At 40.2% G+C, this 16,985-nt stretch overlaps 1 protein-coding gene and 1 long non-coding RNA gene across 7 annotated transcripts; one reads left to right on the top strand and one right to left on the bottom strand.

Annotated features, from left to right (window-relative positions):
- Positions 1-333: 333 nt before the first annotated feature.
- nme6 (NME/NM23 nucleoside diphosphate kinase 6) lies at positions 334-11,886 on the bottom strand. 6 transcript variants are annotated; one of them, XM_036147471.1, is made up of 7 exons: positions 11,809-11,886; positions 8,340-8,522; positions 5,615-5,710; positions 2,856-2,958; positions 2,613-2,652; positions 2,075-2,235; positions 334-1,224 (listed from the first exon to the last, which is right to left on the bottom strand). In XM_036147471.1, the coding sequence occupies exons 3-7, from the start codon at positions 5,705-5,707 to the stop codon at positions 1,073-1,075; spliced, it is 549 nt and encodes a 182-aa protein (XP_036003364.1). In that variant the 5' UTR covers positions 5,708-5,710; positions 8,340-8,522; positions 11,809-11,886; the 3' UTR covers positions 334-1,072. The 6 variants fall into 6 exon arrangements, with proteins under 6 accessions (XP_036003364.1, XP_036003365.1, XP_021163317.2 ...); XM_036147472.1 differs by lacking the exon at positions 11,809-11,886 and having other exon boundaries at positions 8,340-8,528; XM_021307642.2 differs by lacking the exons at positions 8,340-8,522; positions 11,809-11,886 and adding an exon at positions 6,328-6,350.
- A 2,172-nt stretch (positions 11,887-14,058) lies between these two features.
- LOC110366476 lies at positions 14,059-16,606 on the top strand. The gene is made up of 2 exons (XR_002426713.2): positions 14,059-14,423; positions 15,804-16,606. It is a non-coding gene; the product is annotated as an uncharacterized LOC110366476 (long non-coding RNA).
- Positions 16,607-16,985: the final 379 nt, after the last annotated feature.

Here is a 16,985-nt window from a genome sequence, read left to right on the forward strand (position 1 = left end):
CACAGGAAGCCTTTCATGTTTACCTATAGGTTTAACTTTCTTAATGAGTTTGAATGGTTCTCAAAGGACCACAAATGCAAAGAAATGATGGGGGGGAAAAAAGGTGGTTTGGACTCTTTCACTGACTTTTACACATTAGCTATGCTGCAGCCACAGAGCAATGGTCACACATTTGATGATGTGGTTTCGGTTCTACAGTGGTTTATTATGCTCCACAGAAGAAAAGCTGTAATTTCTGCTCGCACGGTTTCATTTATTGTGTGGGTGTCCGAACGTTTTGTCAAAAGGGCCAAAATCACTACATATAAATATTTTTTATTAAGAGTCCAAAAGTATATTTATTGTATCTGTTTTAATCTTTCTCAGCAAAAAATAAATAGAAGTGCAATATAATCTGCAAATAATTGTACACCAAAACACGAGAGAAGCAAAGGGGAAAATAGGGAAATGCTCAGCCACTATATAGAGTACGGGTCACTCTTTAGGAATGCTAACTGGTTATTATAACAATTATGCCATTGGTTCTAAGATCCAAATTTCCAATTTCTGAGGCACTTTTCTCTGTAAAAAATATTACACAATTTTTCAATAAATATTCAACACGTTTTCAGCATTATTCACAGCTAAAAACACTCCTAAAAAGAGGATGGCTTTTACAATGAATATGCCTGTTGATTAGTGGGTTCAATTAGTCTGTTTTAACTCTAGCTGATATTTTAAAAAGAGACTTTTAACATCTGAGATGTCACAGCCAGGAAAATGTGGGTTATTTGATGTGTAATAAGTGAAATAGTTCAGTCCTCTAATCCTGAATGCTGGAAATCGGGTAAAGACAGGACAGGAAGTTACATTTACAATAGATTTCACAACTTAAGCAAAGAATAATCAATTAAATGTCACTATTAATTAAACTTCCCTGCCAAAATAAAGCTTAGCAGTGACATGAACCCAGCTGCCTCTATTTTCATCACAACGGTTTGGCACTTTCACTCAGCAGGGGTTCCCCTCATCTCAACAGAGTCTAGAATCTCATCCAATCAAGCTGAAGTTGCTGGGCTGAGCTCCTCCAGGGTCAGCTTGGTGGTACAGGTTTGTGGATCTGGTCTTCATGGTCATACCGGATCTGTCCTGATCTGAACAAAGGCTCCTCCTTCTCCATCCACTGCTCCATGCTGAAATCTGGGAAGAAGAAACTGATTTCTCTCCGAGCCGACTCTGGAGAATCTAAAAAAAAATAGAACATTCAAACTATTTTAAACGTTTTATACTTTTTGAGTAAAATTCACATTTTTAGTGTTGGAAAAACTCAAACTTGCAGTTGAAGCCCATATTAAGGGGATCTTGGACATTTGATTCACATTCAGTGAATGAAATAAAGCCAGGAAATGGTGTCTACATATTAACTGGATTAACAACTTCTTTCTCATACAAGAGTTTTTTTTTAAAGCAAAGCAAAGGATCCTCAACAAAATACTGAAAAGTAACATTTAACTTTGGGTAATGTTTATTTGTCCAACTACTTTTGAGCCCCTGAAATGAGGAGCGTTTGTATAAAAATAATTGCATATTTTTGTTCAACCCCTTGTATTAAACCTTAAAGTCTGCACTTCAAATCCAAGATGGTGGCATGCAGAGCTCAAATCATGAAGACTGTGTCACTGCCCAAATATTTCTGGCCCTAACTGTATGTGGTTCGGTCCATACGTATCAGAACTGCATCTCAAAACCTGCAATGGCTGACGTCTAAATATGTTTATCAGTTTATTTATTAATTCATTTGTCTACCAGAAGAGCAACTGACATTAACTTAACATGTTTTAGAAACATGTTAAGTTGCCTGAGGAAAAGAAAAGTGATCAGAATCAGCTTTAATCACCAAGTTTGTGACATAAAGAAGTGATTAGACTTCGTACATAAAGTACATAAAAAAGGGAAATGGTAATATATAATTTTTGCATGTTTTTTTTCTCTAATGGTCTAATAAGAAAACAAGTTAGATATATTCCAAAATTTGATGTTTGAGATCCCACAGGGTCTAAAAACGTTGTGAGTGAGCGCCCAGAACCTTTCTGACCTGAGCCATGAGTTGTGTTCCTGGTGTCTGTGAGACCAAAGCGAGCCCTGATGCAGGCAGGGGATGTGTATCTGGCTCGGAACACTTTGGTTGGTCCCATCAGGTCCCTCCACTGAAGTATCGCATCCTCTTTGGCTAAAATGTAGGCTCTCATTGGACCGCTGCGGGCGAAATTATTCAAAACTTTACTAATCATGATGTGGAGAGAAAAAAAAGAAAGCCTGAAATCTCCTTCAAATCTCACGTATCTGCATAAAAACTATTCTTTCAATGCCAAGCGTGGAGTAAAATGTAATTACAAATGCTTTCAGACCCAGCCTGAGCTCGCTGCATGCGGCACTATTGTGAATACGGTACATCTTAGACGATGGCTTCAGAGGTGCAATGTTAAACCAACAAAGCTCCTCTTTTCCAGGTAAATACTGAGAGCATTTCTACATCACAACCATGAATTATATGTTCAGGAAAAATGTTTCTGCTCCTTATCATATTATATTTTTTTAATATACATACTGTTGTGGCATCAGGTTAGGCTCACCTTGACATGAACTCGACAAGTCTTTGATAGAAGAATCGCTCTGAGAATCAAACATAGTATGTGAACACATTTACTTCTTATGAAGTTAATTTTAAATCCCAAAAAAAGGGGAATGTGGAACAATTCAGTTGTTTTAACCTGGATAATCCATGCGACATACCTGCTTAGAACAAGAAGCTAATTTTGATCCCATGCAAAAACTAGAATAACAACGCGCTCATTTATGATAAACACTGCCCACACCTGAATGCTCAGCGTAAAACCTCTCGGAATCCTGCCTTCTCCACACCAGGTCTTTGCGTCGGACAATTACGAAGTTGTTCTCCAGGATTGTCTGGTGAAGAGCCTGAAGGAAAAGCATAAAAACAATTCAGAAAAAAATATTGTTTTATTTTTGCCTTCTACAGCAAAATGTCTGGAGACATTGCAGCTGTTTGTAGAACCTCAATCACAGCTGTAGTTGTTTTTTTTTTCCTCATTCTTGTTTGCAACAAAGCCAGAGATCAATCAGACGGAAGGAGAGGGAAAAAAGCATTTTTAAGTATTGCCACAGATCCTCAATTGGATTTGGCTCTGGAATTGGACTGGGCCACTCTTTCACATGAAAACGCCTTGATCCAAACCATTTGATTGTAGCTCTGGCTGTATGTTCAGGGACATCATCCTGCTGGGAGGAGTCAAGTCAACCGGTTTGCTCCCATGATCGTTCATCCATCTTCCCAGCTGCTCTGATTAGCTTCCCCGTCCCTGCTGATGGAGAGCATTACCACCATAGACATAATATAAGAGTAGACCCCGCATTGACTGTCGCTGCGCAGGAATTACGGGCGCCACCTTGGGGCGGTCGACTTGATACCTAATCCTGCTGATTCAAGCTGACACACTAATGATGCCTCAGCACTGTGCGGCTCATTTTGTTTAAATCGAGGGACTATTTATGTCAGGGCTCGAGGGATAACTTTTCACAAGCAAGATGAAAAGACATTGTTTATATTTTTGATCAGAATGTAAGTTTTCTAATACTAGGAGATACAAAGTTGTTGTTAGACATTAGTGAATAAACAGCATATATATATATATATATATATATATATATATATATATATATATATATATATATATATATATATATATATATATATATATATATATATATAGATATATATATAGATATATATATAGATATATATATAGTGAACCCTCGCTATATTGCGGTTCACCTTTCACGGTCTCGCTGCTTCACGGACTTGCATTGATGAGCCGTTCATTACAGTTCTCATCAGGTGGCGTGTCGGTTTATAAGAATCTTTTTGCCCAGAAAAAAAAAAGAGTGACAACTACCGATAAAAATGTGTTCTTCTCCCGCTCCTGCACCGCGGGCTTTAGAAGAAAAAAACGCTACAGAGCGGAGTCACGGATGCAGCGCCTCAGTCAAAAGAACAGTGAAATACACACGAGTCACTATTTGTCCTACTGTACTTTGTATTTTTTTAATAATCATTTTTCATTTTCTCCCATTCTAATCCAATGACTCGGGTCGCGGTGGGCCGCGCTGATCTCCGCAATTTGAAGCCTTCAGTTCGTATTGATTAAAATTATTATTTTACGGCTTATTTGTAAATAATAAAAACAACGTTTATATAGTACTTTCATTTGTTAAACAAATGCTTGGGCCGGTAAAAAGGTTTTGTTCTATGGTTTCAATATACTATAGTGTATTTCATTGTATATAATAATTGTAAAAAAATAAATAAAGGTTACTACTTTACAGATTTCGCCCATCACGGGTTCTTTTTGGGACGTATATGTACATGTACAAATGTGTTTGTTTATATAGCAATAAAAAAATTATAAAAAATGTGTGCATGGCTGTGTTTTGAAACATACATACATCATGTCAGAATATTCTATTACTTTTAACCCCACTAAGATTATTTAAACGCACTGGACCATTTGTTATAATAGCTATAGTTTTAAAGTTTTAAGCAAAACAAATGTGAACATTAGTTTAACATTAAACGAGTTATAGTTGATTAAAATTGATTCTGCACCTGGTTAACACATTAGACTGAGCGGAGTTGTCGACCGCCCCAAGATGGCGCCCCTAAATCTCGTCAGCGCCTATAGGCGAGAGCGGTCGATGCGGGGTCTACTCTTTATATATGTCTATGATTACCACGACATGACGCCGCCACCACCATGTTTTCCCGTGCGGTTAGCGCGTTACGGGCAATGTGCAGTGCTAGTTTCCCCCTTCTCATGACATTTGGCATCCAGATATAAAAAGTTCAATTTTGACACCTTGTGCATACACGATTGTCAACAAAAACGCCCACTATAGAGCCCAGCTGCTCATCCAGAGGTACTTTTGGTGCCTTGAATGCTTCTATGATTAATGCTCTCCTTCCCCAGCCTGCCACTGTTGGTGGAGTCATCGGTTTACAGAAGCGCTTGCTGACTTGTCTGCTGTGTTACTTGTTCTTCCAGACATGGTTTGTTCACCAACGGTCTTTACCAAACATCTGAGCTGTGCTTATATTTAGATTATATTCCAGATGTGTGGACTCCATTTAATAATAAGGTGACTTCTGAAAGCGAGTGGTTGCTCTGGGTTTTACTGAGGGGTATCGAATTAGGGGGGGCTGAACACCACCACTAAACACATTTTTTAAAAAACACCACACATTAAATCAAATAGACCAAAAAGGTGCAGTGCACTAAAGAGTGCAGTGTAAGTTTCCATGTCAATTTTTCTTACTATCCCTAGCATTTGAGTTATTTTAAGAGCAGCCAACCAGTGACAGAAGAAGGACCAATATGTTCCCATTTGACACACCTGAAAAAGTGTAATCCCGTTTCACTGAAGGTAAAAGACAACTAAGACCCTGCGTAATCAAAGTACAACAGTTGTGTACTGTGCTGTGGCTTTTGTAATGAGTTGAATCGTCTGGGCCACCGTAGTTTCTGAATGTGCAAAAAGCACAACGTTTAGAGCAGCTTACCTCCGATATTAAAGGATGAGCCACAGCATCGGGCTTGATGACCGCCAGGGTGAGCTGCAGCGCTTTGGACAGGCGGCCAGCGGTCTGTAACATGGTCTAACCAGAGGAAACGTACTGAAAATAAGCCTGCTGCGTCCGTTAAATATTAGAAGCAACCGGTAGAAAAGTGCCACATAACATGCAGTATTAAGTCAAATACATACAAAAAATGTTCAGTGAGGTCTTAAAATTAACGTGCATAAGAAAAATAAACATTTATCAGCATAACAATGTTATTTCTTAAAGCAATAGTTCGGGTTTTTTTGGGTGGCACCGACCTTTGCTGTCGATGTGGAGCAAAACCGATCCACCTCTAACGGTTTTAACGGCTGGACTAGTCGCCGTTTTATTCAAAATAATGTAACTATGGGTTAATCGATAAATATACGTTTTAAATATGCGTTAACTTTAAATAACAAATTATTATTTAAAAAAATATTATCAGGAGTTAAACGGAACCCCATTCCTGACAGTTCCGCTCGTAAAAACAATCCCCCCTGAAACGGAACCCTGCAAAGTAATGTTCCGCCGTCGCAAAATGAAATACATTTGGTAGCGTGAAATTATTTTGAAATAGTTAAATTCCTACATGAACACTCAAAAAATAGTAAAAGCACCTATATTTTAAATCGGAATAACCCTTTCTCATAATTCTCAGTTAAATTTCTGATTACTCGTTTGCCTTCCTGTGCTGCTGGTACACTCTCAGGCTGCCTTTTACACAAGTCTGCAAGCAATATACCTTTACTATAATATAATAACAATATACCTGTTACTGCAGCAAATTGTTTGTAAGGCACTGATGTAAATAGTCCCTCCCATAATAATTGACCAAATCTGTTTATGACGGCGTTTTGTGACACGTGAAGTTTCCCTGAATAAATATTTCTGGCCTTTCACAATAAATGCAAATTTAGAACAGAAATGGACAACAAAAAAATTGTCACCAATTTCGACAAACAGCATTTGAAGCAGAGTCATTGGTCTGCTACATAGCTTTCTGTTACAAGCTGTCAACATATCGAACAGCTGTTAAGATTGTGTACTTTATTTTTTTGCATATGCTTTGTATTTTTATGGTAACGATCTAATATGAAAGTGGCCAAAAAAGTGACTTTTCCCCCAAATGACAGATTTGGTAGAAAAGTGTGTGTCTTATTTGATTGCTTTGTCCAAAGTATTTTCCCTTCGAGCATCTAAGCGGCTGAAAGTCTACAGGGAGCCATTGAGGCACATTAACAACAAGCAGGAACTGGAGCTGCAGAGATTTTTGTCTGTGGTAGAGCAGACCGTGTGAGTTACAAACACATGCCAGCAATGCAAAACGGCCACACCCTGAAAAGCAGAGAGTGTGCGGTCAAGTGCGTGTGCGTTTATGTGTGTGTGCAGAAGGAAGAAATGGGGCGGGGGGTCCCAGCATAGGTTTCTCCCACCTGCCCGTGTCATGTGTCATGTGACTTTGGGGTGAATCCCCAGCTGTCACCTTCATGTGGTGTGTGGAGAGGCAAAGAGAAGGGGGACTGTTGGGGTTAAAGAGGACACTTTTCTGTACATATACTTGTATGGATCATAAGGACCTTGTTTTAATATGACAATTATAGTCTTTCATAAAATGTAAAAAAAAAAAAATAAAATAAAAAAATTATAAATCCACTTGATGTGGAATTTGAAAATGCCGCTTTTGCTCTTTTATTGAACTGATAACAGGAACAGATGTAGACAACAAATGAGCATACAACAGCGTTTATCTTTGATTCCAGTAGCAAAACCTCACATTGATACATTTAGTTAAATACAAATATTAATTTGAGAATATTAATTCATCCTGAAAATGATTTCATTAAATAAAATTAATAACATTACAATTGTTATCTCTATGACTGTTAATGTTTTGTATAGTGCCGTTTTGCCAAAAGGACAGTACTTGGTATTTTTCCTATAACCTTTGACACAGTTGAAGCAAACAGAGGATGTTTAACACTTCACTCTATGTCAACCTGGATAAACTCTGATGATCTACTTTCATCAGCGCCCCCCACAGGTTTTATACTGCTTTTATTGAGCATGGAGACTGAGAAGAAGGTCGGTTTTATGTCTAGTAAATCCTTTCTGTGTTGATTTGGCTAAATGTTTTAGATCAGAGTTGAGCAAAAGAAAACAATACATACTTTTTTCTTGGAAAGTCCACCAGACTTTTGTTTTAAATTTTTTATCACAAAAGGATGCTTATATTTGGCCCCCACCCAAATGCTGGCAACATGATCGTTTTGGGCCGCGTGGCTAAATGTTTTGACACAAACTGACCTAATTTGATTCAGTGTGCAAGTGTTACCAATTTTATGTGTTAAAAAACCTTGCATGTTTACTCTTTTTGCATGTCGGCACATAACAGGTACATTAAAACACTTGGATATTTGTTTTTCAGAGATTTCAGTATTTGACACGCTCAACCACAATGAAGCTAAATCATAACTTCCAAATTTTATGTTAAAGAAGATCAAATATAAAGCACAGAAGAACACGTAAAAAGAGAGAGAGAGAGAGAGAAAGAGAAATTAATGTCTGTTAATTTAACTAAAAGAACAAGAGGCTTCGTGAAAAGGCATTTTCTTGTTGGGACAGCAGTTCCTCCACTGATTCAGCTCAGCTTGTGCTCTCTGACCACAGTACAGCTCATCTGTTTTACCTCTGTGTCGCTGCTGCTGCTGTTGGCTCCTACAGTTGTCGTTCCTGTTTAATGGGCGTCGGGGCAACTGCCTGACTCACAACCCCCACCGGCACATGGATGTCAAAATTCTGGTCGTTCTTTCAACAGTGTCCCACAGAAAACGGTCCTGTGAAAACATTGCACACGAAGCCACCACAGAGCCTGAAAGGGAGGAAAAGAAAACGTGTGCTCTTCATTTACACACATGATTATCCATACAACTTTGTGTCAATGACATAAAGCTCTATAGATATTAATAAAATCTAAGTGTTTTGTTTTAAATTCCAAGCACGGCTATTTAGTATTTTTGGCTCAGCTCAGTCTTTTCTCCCTAATTTCCTTTCATGAATTTAACTTCTTTTTTGTCACCAGGACCGTTGTCAGTGAGGCTTCAGCAAATAGTTTGTTGCCCAAGATCAGGGACTGAAGCATTTCTCACATCCGGTGTAAAATATTTTCCATATCCTCTCCTGTGTTTTGAACAAAGGATGTTCAGATGCTACCAATCTTGTTGACAGCTGTAAGGTATACTGCATCTTTCCTCGCTCCACAGTCAAGTCTTCATAGTACTTTAAAAACCCATTAAAGTTTCATAAGGGTAATTGTGAAGAAACTTTGGATTTTAAAAAAAGAAAATCTTTTTGGTTGCTTTGAAAAAAATAAAACGTCAGGTTAACAATTTACGTTACGTTAGACCAAAAAATACTTTCAATTACAGGGAACCTGTGGGAAATGTAACAGTTTCCCGTTCTCAACTGAGAGGAAAGACATGAACTGTGGTCTTCTGCTGTTGTAGCCCGTCTGCTTGAAGGTTGCATGTGTTGTCCATTCAGACATGGTATTCCATAACCGTAGGCTGTAAAAAGCCACAGTAACCTTTTCCTGTCAAACCGGTGAACCCATTGTCCTCTGATATCTGGCATCAACGAGGCTAATTTATTTCCACCTAACTGCTGTTTGCTGCGTATTTTCACGTTTTTCAGACCATTATGTGCAAACAGATGAGCAGCTTCTTAAATACTCAAACCACGTAGCAATTGTTGATGCTGATTCTCATAAAGTCTTGGAAACAATTAGTCTGAAATCTATTGAATGTGTACCGTGTGATTGGCTGATTTTCGTTATTTGTGTAAACAACAGTTGAACCAATGCCTCTAGTTAATTAGGCAATGAGTCTAGATTTATACTATAAAACTGTAAGGGATCCTGAGACCATCAACAAATAAACAAATGTTTTGCTCAATTATGTGTTTATTTGCTCTTTTGTAAAATGTACCGGAAGAAATGTCAGCATGCTAACTTTAAGAATAGCATTTGTGTCACAGTTCAGTCAGAGTTCATTTGACTCCTGGAATACAACTTTTGCTCTAGTGTGACCCGGAAACTGTGTTGTACACCGGTGGAGCTCACCTGTCACCCCGTGACCTTTTACAGCCGAGTCATTCAGGACATCGTGGACCCCGGTGGGACAGTCAGAGGCCTTTGAAGGCTTTTTAATTGTGTAGCTGGTGAGAAAAGTCAGTAATGTGTTTCCTGCTTTAACACTTTCCATGGTTTTAGTGGCATGCTAAATCCTGGTCAGGGAGCCTCTTTAAAAGCAAGCCTCAGCCTGAATGTCACATTTATTTATAACGTTAATAAGATATTTATTTTGTGTCCGTTATTTAGTATTTATGTCATTTTTTCTCTGTTTGTTTCAGGTTATACCCATGTGTGACAATATAACGTATTATACTGTATTTCCCTGTCAATTTGCAATCACTTGATGTGTAAAGAAATCATTTTGTGTCGTATCATCGGTGTGTCCCACTGGCAGGAGACCCAGAGAAGACCCAGAACTTGCTGGAGGGACTATATATCCCATCCAGCCTGGGAACGCCTTGGGGTCCCCCAGAATGAGCTGGAGAATGTTGCTAGGCAGATGGACGTTTTTAGTTTTCTCATGGATGGATGGATGGCTGGATGGATGGATGGATGATCGAGGTGAAATCTACCATCCAGTAAAACCTACTCCTGCAGGTCTCCCTGGTGACCTTGCCTACAATGCAATAAAAAGGTGTTTTCACTGAGAAGACTCTTCCGTTTGCTTGTTTGAGAGACAGCAATGTTTCAGATCAAAGAAAGGAATTATCTTTTTGTGATTAACTGTGATTAACCATATATAATTTAGTTTTTTTGTTTATTGGATTATATTTGTGTTTTGATTACATTTGACATAAGAAGACACTTCTTTTTGCAGCTTGAATTGTTAAGCCTTTTTTTATGTAACATAAAATAAGATGTAGCATTTTTGGCCTTGATTCTGAGCTTTTTACTGTCTTTGTTAGGGCTGGATGATAATTCAATAACAGTAAATAATAATAATAATAATAATAATAACAGTATATATTGATTGATAGATGTGTGGTTCAATAGAAAAAAGAAGGTACAGTAAAAAGTTCAATAGAAGAACAGTTTTCCTTCCTTTTTCATTCTAGCCAATCACGTAGGTTAATACTACAGTCATTATGTCCTCCCAACCAATCACAAACACTGACCCAGGAACGCTCCTTCACCAAGCGTCAAAGAGTTCAGAAAGCACATGTTCTTTTTTTGTTTTGTTTTATAAACTTACAGATTTGGTAAAAAAAAAAAAAAAAAAGGTGGTTGAATAAAGAGTTGAGTTTCAATTGTGTGTTATTTACCTAAAAATGAATTAAGCAATACCATAAAACGGCCAGGGCTGCACTTACAAAATATGTTTAGACTTTTCTCCAACTCCATCTCTTAGTCTGCTTTGCATTTTTTGGGTGAAATATATATGTTGCGATCCTGGTGAAAGAACTCTGACTTCTCAGATCTGTGGCCCATCAGGATCACATTCAGGGATCTGTCCATGGATCTCATCCATAAAAAAAAAAAAAAATCTTCCTACAGAATTCCCTTTGTCCCGCCTATGCGAGCCTCCTGACGTAGGCTCGCCTCACCTCTCCATCACCTGTTCTTTCTGTCGGCATAAATGCTGCTGACCTTTGACCTTTCTGCCTCGCCACGCGGGGACTGTGCTGCCTTCGACAGCTGTTTCAACCTCAGGCCGGGCAACTGGTGCGCCAGGGGAAGGACAAGAGCGGGGCATTAATAGCAGACCACGTAATGAGTCAGCAGCACATTGCTGTTTTATCTTCATTAGGGTCGCCCGGCTCACTTTCACTTTGGGTTCAATGTTTCCCTCCAACGCGTTTTAATCCATGAAACACGGCTTTCCTTCTTACTTTTAGACACAGACCTTTTTTGTTTCGCAATGTTAAAACCTTATTCTCTTATTCAAAGATAGGCCTTTTTTTCTCCTTTTGGAGTTTTCTGTGAGAAAAACAGAGTTAATCCCGGGCATCCAAGCTGTCAGCTGCCAGTTTATTTATACCAGTGCAAATGAACAAACCGCTCCGATACAAATCTGTTTCACTCCTACCTGCCGTCCTCGGGGGACATTATTTCCTCATGCCAAGAAAAGTTTGTTGTGACCTCCCCAGAGGCGACGGGACGTTGGCAGAGGGGCGGACGGGCATGACAGAAGGGGAACAAAGTGATTAGCAAATGGGGGCCCCGGCATGTGAACACAGGTTAAAAATAAACCCCGCTGCCCCAATCCGCAGTGAGAATGAAGGGAGGTGATGTCTGCATCCCAAGTTGGTTTAATTGTTTGAGTGGGAGACGATCACCAGAGCTAAATAAGTAATAAATCTGGGAGTACAGATGGCGAAAAAGAACTGTGTAACGGCGTAAGGTGAGCTCTTAAGCATGAAGGATGACACGTGATAAAGGGGAAACAGATGCCTCAATGCAAGGCCTGTGAGCCCATATTGAAACTGATCAGCTGTCCCCAATAAGATCAACACGAGGACTGTGGTCTGTGTCTTTACCGATACCACTCAACAACAGGAGCCAACTGATATTCCCAGGCACCCGGATAATAAAAGCAGCGAGGAGAGCACTCTGCACATGGCCTGGCATCGGTGGAAACATCGCATTGGTTGACGCTCCCTGGCCCTGCGCCACGGAAATGTCGAACAACCGTCAGAATTAGACAACATCCTGTGGCATAAAAAGAAAAAGTAACGGGGAGCTGCGAAGATGAGGTGAAGCTTCTATTTGTGGACGGCGAGTGCCTTGAAAATAGCAAGAGCGTTGGGTTTCAATATAAGCCCCCCTCGCTGAGCCCCGAGCTTTCTGTGAATGAGGTCCGGGTTCCTGTCGCACCCAACCCTGCTGCTGATTTTAGAACACAGGTGTTGACCTTAGTGAAGTGGCTTGTGCTTGCTGAAGAGGAAAATGAACCCCTGCACTCAGCCCATTTAGCTCTACATGGCCGGTTATCGTCGTATGATCGTGCAGATGCTGCTGAACGGATGCACAGAAATTATATTTTCACTCTTCGCGCACTTTTTTGTGGTTTGTTGTGCCATTCGTTTGCATTCATACCCCCATTTTTTTTCTCTGATACCTCTGAATAAAAACAAAGAGGACCGTTTGTCTTAGGAGTCACCTCATCAGTGATTGGAGCTGATCTGTGTGTAATGCAATCTCAGTATAAACCTAGGTGTTCTGCGAAGGCCTTGTCGAAGGTTTTTCGGAGATAATCAGTGAAAATATGGTATAGATGCAAACCTACCAATGTATGTCCCTTCACGTAAATTGAAAGGCTTGGCAAGTACAACGTTAATCACTGCAAAAGCCTAGAGGTCTATAATGATTCTGGAGGAGTTTCAACGATCCAGAGCTCAGGTGGGAGTTGTGCAACTGTGGCTTTTATAGAATAGTAGCGAGAAGAAAGCTATTGTTACTGTAAAGCCTTAAGAAATCACATTTCATTATCCCACAAGCCATGTTAGGAAAAACACCATTCACACAACGAAGCGCGATGGTGGCAGCATCATGCTGTGTGGATTATTTTACTCGGCAGGGCTGGGGAAGCCTGCCAGGTTCTGTCGTCAGATGAATGGAGCTAAATTCAAGGCAATCCTGAGAGAAAACCCATCAAGGGATGGAAAAGACTTGAGGCTGGAGCAAAGATTCACCTTTCAGCAAAGGACAGCGGTCCTAAATACACCTTTAGGGCAACAATGGAATGGTTTAGATCAGAGGACAATCATGTGTTAGACTGACTCGGCTGCAGTTGATGCCCACATTAAACCCAGAATCTGTGGGTAGAAAGTAAATTGGTGTTCAGAGAACCTCTCCTGGTTCATATAAAATTCCCAGAAACACAAAAATTACATTACAATTCATTATTATATCATGACACAATTAGAACAATGTCTAGGTTTGTGAGTTCTTTATAGGTGTTGTGCTGGCAGGCTTCTCATTCTCAAACCTCAGGAGCGTTTATTGATATCTTTGATGCTGCAAGACCACACTAACTTTCACTTCTTACATATTCCTTTAAGTTATAAACACAGACATAATTAGCCTTTTCTTGTAGCATCGCTATCCCAAAACCAGGACACCAGGACAAGTGGCTCTTTTTTTTCTGCCTCACTGGAGCCCAGAAGAAACTACAACCTTGTCTTTAGCTGTGACTCCAAAAGTGCCACCAAAACCCAACCAGAACCCGACCCACTTGCAGTTGCTCTCTTGTTTCTCCGCCCTCTTTTTTTTTTTTTTTAAGGGAGCCATTGACATCCTCTGTAAAATAGAGGCATGGTGAGGCTGGATGTGAGCTGGAGGGGGTGGGGGCTGAACAGAGGAACAGGCAGAGGGGTGTAGGGTATCTCGAGCCCAGTGTGAACAGCTGAGAGGTGTGACTTCACAGGGCTGGCTCCCCCCTCCCTGTCAGGGCCCTGATTGGGCCGGACAGGAGGCGCAGGAGAGGCCCGGGGCTCCCTAAAGGACACCAACAGGTGGGAAGTCGCATTGGAGGGGGGCCGCTCCTGGTGGGTCTAGAAAAGGCCGGTCTGCATGGCCTGCAGTGGGCACAATCCACCGGGCCAAATACTGAGGAGAGCTGATGATCACAAAGAGAGCTGGAACCAAGAGATGAGTTGAATGTATAGAAGGAAAAGGGACGCTTCAGGAACATCAGCTAAGGTTGGTTCAGGTTTAAGCTATTTTGCCTGCTTCTATTATTTTTTCTTTTTTTGACAGAGTTGTCTGAACATACTCAAGCAGTGATTGTTACTCTCCTTGGGTGAATTGTTTCTTTTAAAGAAAGGTGTGACAAAAATCAGGTGTTAGACCAGCCGTTGGCTTCAGTAAGGCAGCAACACACCACGGCAGAGCTTGACACCTCCGACAGCTGAGGGGGAAATCGAGGTGCGACACAGGAAAGAGTCAGGAAAAGTCGGTGACTCCGAGATGTGTCTCTAATCTCTAATAATTTTAAAGAATCTGCATTTCCTCAATAGCATTTAACCTGCAGACAGTACACAAAAAGCGGGGTTAGCCTGAGGCCATAAGGTTAATCTGAAGAAGAGTTGGTGTGGCTTCTATCTCGGGTTGGTTGATTAACAGAAGCATATAAAATATGCATATCATATATAATATGCATATCATATATATATATATATATATATATATATATATATATATATATATATATATATACATACATATATGTGTGTGTGTGTGTGTGTTTTCTGACAGCATTTTAAAAAACATGTTTATTGTTCAATTCTTTGAGCGACTCAGAACTCCTCACAGGATGAAATTTCCACTTCTCCATAATTTTTGCTTTTCAAATGTTCATGTGCTGCCATTCTCCTCCCTCTGTCACAGCTACCCATCATTTAGACAGTTGTTGCCGCTGCTCTTCCTCTGCGGGTATGAAAGGGTGTCTTTGTGTCCCGGAGAGCATTGAATCCAGTTGTTTCCCCTTGCGAGGACATGCTTCCTTATATCCCCATATTAATACACACTTATGGAATGTAAGGAAGTGTGTGGTTTCAAGGGGGACCTGAGCATCGAGAGCACAGGAAAGAAGAATTTATGTTTTTTTTTTCTTATTTTTATTTTTTCTTATTATTTGTAGCTTGGATTTGTCTCATGACTCCCCATGAGCATGTGGGAAGGGCAACAGGTGAAAGGCCTGCTTCCCTCTCCTTCAGCTCAGGCATGTGTATGGTTTGCATTACTCCCCGGCCCAGTGATAGGGGGTCTCAGGGACACAACTTGAAAAAAAAAATTCCTGCCCTGCCCCAACTGCTGACAGCCGAGGAGGATTGACCGGCCGCAGCTGTCACCCATTATAGCAACCGCAGAAGTTAAAAAAGGACAAGGGGAGGGAGGGATGTGGAGCTGTCACTGAGGTTGAAAGTTCGCCCTACCAGGGCTGGGTTTGGAGGTAGGAAAGGAGATGTCACCAGCTGCCAGGGTTCCCAAACCTCAAAATAGGAACGATCTGCTTGGTAACACAGTGACACTCCATGTTGTGAATCATTAATAACCTTATTTTACTCTGTGTTTCATCAGGTAACGCCGAAGAGGACCTCCTGTTCCATCTTTTCTTTCCCCTCTCTCCCTCTCTTATTCTCTCTCTCTGTCTTTGACCCTCTTTCTGCCTCTCTCTCACTCTGCCTCTTGCAGCCGAAGCAACACGCCTTGCTGTGGCTGGTCAAACGGAACCAAGTCAGGTGTTTCAGTGAGGTTTGGTCCCCTTCAACCAGCTACTGCGTCGTGAATTCTGTCGGCGGGAAACTGGAGACACGGTTCTGCTAGATCTGGACGTGGTAGTCTGACAACATGTAACAACATTATATATTACTGGCTACTCAAGGGTTGACTTTTTCTGCCGCTTGATTTTGGTTATTTAACTGTAGCTGTTTGTTCTTAAGAAACAAATAAACGACCACTAACACTGTAGAACTTTGATGTCTGCACCTTTGGATATATTCTGTTCATTTTCAAATAAGCAAATATGTGATTATTCTTTTATAGTTATAGTGATAGTTGTTTGAAATAGAAAATATCCCTTAGAGCCAATGCACTGATATCTGCTGTAAATACCCTTGCATTTCTAAGGCAGGAAGTCTTTATTGTTCTATAAAAGTTAACCATTGCCACACAGAAGCTGTAAATGTTTGTACATGTTTATACTTTAACACTAGCAGAACAAGAGAGAAATCAGTACCATGGAGAGCAACCAATGATGTTTGCTTATAATGTGTATCGAGCCAATCAGGCTGCGTGGTCTCTGTTGAAATAAATTGTCCAAACGTTGAGAAATTCTGGTGGGTAATTGTAATTAAAAGCAAAACTTGATTCTTGCATCATTATTTATCCCTGTTGTTCTGTTAATGTATTTGAGATTGAAGCTTAAGTATGATATCCATGTCCTAAGTCTAAAGCAACAACTATTAAAGAGTGGACAGGTACACAGCATCACGGCATACGAATAAACAAAGTGTTTTAATCAATATAATTAAGAAATGCTTTCATTGTTCCAGCAGCTGTATAAAATTTTGCCATAAAGAAAGGTTGCAATTTATCTAAAGTGACTGCAGAATTTAATCCACCAAAGTAAAAGCTAAAAAAATCAAGGTGGGAATAATTGGGTCTGGCCCTGTGACACATCTGTAGACAGTCCATTACAGCACCTTTACATTGCCCTATCAGTGATGGATGGATGGATGGATGGATGGATGGATGGATGGA

The sequence above is a fragment of the Fundulus heteroclitus genome, chromosome 15 (genome assembly GCF_011125445.2).
Source record: "Fundulus heteroclitus isolate FHET01 chromosome 15, MU-UCD_Fhet_4.1, whole genome shotgun sequence".
NCBI lineage: Eukaryota > Metazoa > Chordata > Actinopteri > Cyprinodontiformes > Fundulidae > Fundulus > Fundulus heteroclitus.

Excerpts from the sequence above, each read along its gene's own strand:
- nme6 (XM_036147471.1), bottom strand. The coding sequence starts at position 5,707 with ATGTTACAGACCGCTGGCCGCCTGTCCAAAGCGCTGCAGCTCACCCTG. Across the intron at positions 2,653-2,855 it reads GTTTTACGCTGAGCATTCAG|AGCGATTCTTCTATCAAAGA; the intron begins GTGTGGGCAGTG and ends TTTGATTCTCAG. Across the intron at positions 1,225-2,074 it reads GAACACAACTCATGGCTCAG|ATTCTCCAGAGTCGGCTCGG; the intron begins GTCAGAAAGGTT and ends ATTTTTTTTTAG.